The 5,545-nt window shown below is 46.5% G+C and overlaps 1 protein-coding gene across 1 annotated transcript; it reads left to right on the forward strand.

Moving 5' to 3' along the window:
- The first annotated feature begins 226 nt into the window (after positions 1-226).
- On the forward strand, positions 227-1,456 carry LOC121833184 (piggyBac transposable element-derived protein 3-like). Its single transcript, XM_042286299.1, has one exon. The coding sequence runs from the start codon at positions 227-229 to the stop codon at positions 1,454-1,456; it is 1,230 nt and encodes a 409-aa protein (XP_042142233.1).
- The last annotated feature ends 4,089 nt before the right edge of the window (positions 1,457-5,545 follow it).

The following is a 5,545-nucleotide window of genomic DNA, read 5'->3' on the forward strand; positions in this document are numbered from 1 at the left end:
ACATTTCAAGGCATTGTAAAGGGCACTTTAGACATTTCAGGAGAGCCTCTGACGGGGCCAGTGAACCCACCAGGAAATATCGGTGCCCCCGTCAAACATCTCAGAAATTCCTGAAGTCCCCTTCACACCCTTTAAAAAAATCCTGAAGTCCCATGAGAGCGATTTTCAATAGGGTGTGAACACGACAGCTGACGAAATAAGTAAGCTTTTTGGTATCCATATCCTGATGGGTGTCATTGCTCTGCCTCGCGTCAGGCTCTACTGGGACCCCATCATGAAAGTTCCCTTGATCAGCGAGACCATGCCTGAGAAAAAATTCTTCAAGCTCCGCAACACTCTGCATATTGCAGCTGAAGCTCCTGGCGAACAAAACGACGATCGCCTGTGGAAAACGCGCCCTTTCTTGGATCAGATAAGGCAGCGGTGCTTAGAGCTTGCCATTAATCAAGAATCGTCAATTGATGAACAGATGATTCCCTTCCAAGGCCAACTTTCCATCAAACAGTATGTCAAAGGCAAGCCGACCCCTTGGGGGATCAAAGTATTCGCTCTCTGCGGTAGGAGCGGCCTGCTTTACGACTTTGCGGTTTATCAGGGGGAAAACACAATTCCCGCTGAGCTGAAGAAAGACTACGGCCTTTGTTCTGGTGTTGTAGTACACCTGTCTAAAAGAATCCCAACTGGCTGTAATTATCAACTCTACTTTGATAATAATTTTACGTCAGTGCCGCTCCTCCGCAAACTCCGAAACGAAACGATTCTCGCCGCAGGGACTGTGCGGAGTAACAGGCTGGGCAAGTGTCCTCTTGAACCAGCTAAAGTAATGAAAAAGAAAACGCGAGGATACTCCACTGAGTATGTCACAAGTGACGATATTGTTGTGGTTTCGTGGAAGGACAACAACAGCGTATGTGTGGCTTCCAACTTCGTTGGAATCGGAAACCAACAGCAGGTAAAAAGATGGGACAAGGCCAAGCGTGAACACATCTTTGTAGAGCAGCCGGAAGTAATTACGAAGTACAACCGGAATATGGGAGGCGTCGACAAGGTGGACTTCCTGCTTATCCTGTACCGGATCAAAATCAAATCAAGGAAGTGGACGCTAAGAGCACTCTTTCATTTTGCAGACATTGCTGTATGGAATGCTTGGCTAGAGTACATACAGGATCACCCGGACATGCGGAGGTCAAGGCTACTGGACCTCATGCATTTCCGCCTGCAGATTGCGGAGGCCCTCATCACGTCTGTGCCAAGCAAGAGAAGGCGTGGGAGGCCGTCACAAGGAATTGAAGATGCTCCCATGGATCCTCCGCACAAGAAGGCAGAGGGCATCCAGCGGCCATGCTCAGATAGCCATTACGATGGTGTGGATCACTGGCCAGAAGCTCGAGATCAAGCAGTCCCATCAAGGTGCAAGTATGAAACATGCAGAGGGAAGATCCCGAATATTCTGTAAGAAGTGCCGCGTCCCGCTTTGCCTGACGAAGAACCGCAACTGCTTTTTCAGATTTCATGTTTGAAAGCCCCCTTGTTTCATGACCTTTGACACGCTTTGTACACAATCGCCTACATGTCTGTAAAAAATAAACTATAACGATGTTCTTGTAAGTTGCACGTGATTTCGTCTCATTTTGTTGTAAATTGATATTTCAGACACAAAAAAACGTTTCTTTCCGGAAATAACGATTGGCGCCTGAAAGGGTTAACATGACTCCATATTAGGTAGCCCGATTTCTGGGTGATCTTTAGATTGCATGCTCACAACAAACTCATAATATTAGGTTGCTAAGATCGGCATTCTTGGTGGCGTTTGCCCGAACTAGAAGCAATTCAGCGGGGCGAGCTTCAGGCTCCGCTCATGCTTTCAGTTGATCCTCAAAATGTGGAAAGCGATCAAGTGGAACCACGGTGGAAGAATTACATTTAGGTGCTGACTCTGGCCACTCTTCCCGCGGAGAGCGAGCGACCAGATCGTGTCACGAGCTAGCCTCGAACCAGGAGTGGTTAGTTCTGCGCCACCACGGAGGGCGCTGAGGTATCAGGTCCCTCCTCGGCGGCCACGGTGTCGGCGGCGTAGAGTGCTTGCCTTTTTCGCGGTGTGGTGGTGTTTTGGTAGTGTGCGGCCAGTAGCTGGCCTTGTGTTTTGCTTTGGTGCTGTGTCGATCAAAGGTGCCACCATCGTGCACGAAGGTGAGCCTTAACCCGAAGACAAAGAAGGAAAACAACACAGATTTACGGACTCTGGCGACTTGGTGGCGGCGTGGCGGCGGTAAGGTGCAACAAGACGTGGTAATCGAGGGAATGCGGGACCACCGCTCGGAGCAACAACCGGAGCGGTCGGTTTGGGAGGGATCCCATACTTGGGCGCCATCTATCCACGTACGAACAAGGCGCGCTCGGTTCGCCGAACATAATGTTGCCGCCGCGTCTGACAGAGAGTCATGACCTGAATGTGTTTCTTCCTCCATGGGTACATCAAGATGCCGTGAACGAGGGAATGCGAACCATTGCTGGGAGAAACAACCGGAGCGGTCGGTTTGGGAGGGACCCGATTCTTGGGCGCCATCTATCCCCGTGCGAGTGAAGCGCTCGGTGCGCTGAACATAATGTAGTCGCCGCGTCGGGCAGAGGGTCATCAACTAAATGTTCCTTCCACCGTGTCTCAAACCAAGGAGACCGTTTGTAATTTATTGTCGGACGCCTTCGGCGGAGGTTGGTCGTAAGAACGCATTCGCTGCGTCTTCGTGTGGGAAGGAGGAAAGGAGATGGAAAGTAAAAGACGCTCTCAGACGACCAACGTGTTTGACCCATCTTAGCGGCTCGTATTTTCAAGCGCAGTCCCCAAACCACGTCACTCGGATCGAGAAGTCCACTCTCTGTTATACCCTCTCTCTAGAGTCTATTATGTCGCAATCACACTGGCGGACACACTCGTTTTCATTATCGACTTTCAGCCTGAAACTTTACTGTATTTCTAAGCAACTGCCTTAGCAACCACTTCGCGATTTCGGCTCAAGCGCCGGCGTGAACGAGGCATTACACTCCATTTCACAACAAGTACGAGGGCAGCCAACTCCATAGTATCTAATGGAGAGAATCAGCGGCACCAAATATTCTCGTCATGCGGTCATCGTCTTTACGTGTTTCCTATTGGCGACAAATTAAACCAATAAAGCACAGTGAATCTACCGTTACCCGGTGCATTCACTGTGCCGGGTAGCGGGGCGTGACTGGCTCAACCGGGGAAAGCGAACGCACAAAAACGACGAGCAGCGTGACAATGCAGCTCTCACGCTGCTTGCGACGCTGTCATGCTGCTTGCCAACGTCGGGCTCCGTAATAATTTTTTGGTTAGTGTTTTCCTTTCATTGATAGCTCTCATGCTGCTTGTTTGACTCCATCAAATCTTAGTGTCAGCCGCGCATCGATTCAGTGTGGAACGTATTATAGTGTTTTGCAGAAACGTTGGACTAGATGCGTGAAAGCATAGCTTTACCGACGCCCCGCCGAAATGTTGACGCCCATTAGAGGTTCTCGAGGGTCCAACGGTATTCATTGCCCTTTAGCTGTTGCCGCGTACCCGAAGGCATTCCTGTGTCTTCAGGGGATAAAAAAACAACAAAAACATAAGGAAAGTCACTTTTGCATTAGACGTTCTTTTAGGTAAATAATAAGGGGAATAAAAAAAAGACAAAATGAAAGTGACGTCGCAATATACCTTCCTTTGGGTAAATAATGTGCCTTCCAAGGTAAAATCCTTGATGACGTAATCGCTTGAATGTCAAAATATAATTGTGGGTGGCCGAGTATAATGCGTCATGTATTGAGGCAAGAAATATCGTCCCAAACAAAATAGTGTCTTGCATAATGAGAGGTTAACCGTTTAAATCGTTGTTTTTGCCTTTAGTGTAATACATTGGTCATCTTAGGCCAAACCGCACTTTTTATTAGACGATGCCTTATGTGAAGTCTACCAGTAAAATGTGCCAGGTGCACTAGTTTAGAAGACACATGCCTCAACGGTCGGGAACATAAGAATGTCGGAGAGTGAAAATCTCTTATGCTGGCAGGAATCGCGCTCGTTCTTATTGTAGTCACATGCCTTTATTGAGGTGGATCTTATGGGCCGGGGCCGACTGTTTCGCATCTCCGATGCTCTGCTTAGAGGGCGACTCCGCTCCACACTTTCGATTTTGGGATTGTGACTGTTTTTAGCGCAGTCAGTGCCCCTGAATTACAAGGTGTATTTTTTTTTCTCTTTATTGTGCCTAGTTTTAAAGATATCGACGCCTCAAAGTTTTGTTCCACTGTAAAAAATCTTTCGTAGAAAAAACGAGAAAATGCTTGGCAGCTCTATTAAGAGGGGATGCCCATTAAAATAACGCACCCATATATTCAGAAAATATGTGAAAAGGGACGTTAATGCAACAATACCCATTTTTTCAAAATACGAGGATGCTCGTTAAACTTATCTCTACACATCATTTTAATGAGCATCCTTATAACGTGCCCCCATATTCTGAAAAAATGTGAAAAAAGTCGTTAATATGACAATACTCATTCTTCCGAAGTGTAAGGATGCCCATTAAAATTATGCATGCACATAATTTTAACAAGCAACCTCGCACTTCGGTAAAATGGGTACCGTTGCATTGACGACATCTTTTTTCACATATTTTCACAATATGGGGACACATTAGCATCTTAATGGGCAACCCCTCTTAATAGAGCTGCCAAGCATTTCATCATTTCTTTTTTACAAAATATTTGTTTCTACATCTGTTTTTAGCTGAGGCACTGAAGTAGCTCATGTTCTGCTGTCCATTATTTTTCACTTACACAAGTTTCTGTGCAACGATATTCTGAAATATAACTTCAGGGTCATTGATGCACCTGAAAACGTGAACCATATACTATGGGGATTGCAATGCAATGCCATAGTGAATTCATGCACTTTGGAGCAGCTCTGCTGCTTTGTCTAAATGAAGAGAAAATAATTGGCACAGAAACTTTAACTTCGAAATAGGTGAGATAGGGTGCAGCAAAACAGCAGCTAGCTACAGTGTTTCTGATGTGATGCACCTGCAGACACAGCTGTCAGCTGCTAAAATCTGTCGCAAGCCAAGAATAATAGGTAAGTGGAGAGAAGGAAACCACCATTGCACCATGATTGGTTGTTTTCTCCTCCCCACTCCCCTGCTCTCCAGCCTCCGCTCTGCTGATGTTGAAAGACTGGCGGGCTCTGTGGGAGGGGCTTGCTCTTGCTCTTCTAAAGTTGCAACAGACCAAAGCGACCTGGAGGTTTTCGAAAGTGCAGCTCAAGCTGGCCGGATCATATTAAGGCATCATATCGGCAGCAAATTCTCACAACATAAACACCCTTGAGAAAGGGTTCAGAATTGAGACAGCAGTAAAAATGCAAAATAGTTTGGTCGGTCGTTTGTAAATTATTTTTCTTTAGCTCTTTGTAGCTGTTTTCTTGGAGATTATTTTAAACAATAAAAAACGAGGGAAATTGTAATAGCTCTTTATTATATCTAAAATG

This window comes from Ixodes scapularis, unplaced genomic scaffold (genome assembly GCF_016920785.2).
Source record: "Ixodes scapularis isolate PalLabHiFi unplaced genomic scaffold, ASM1692078v2 PGA_scaffold7__128_contigs__length_106722199, whole genome shotgun sequence".
Classification (NCBI taxonomy): Eukaryota; Metazoa; Arthropoda; class Arachnida; order Ixodida; family Ixodidae; genus Ixodes; species Ixodes scapularis.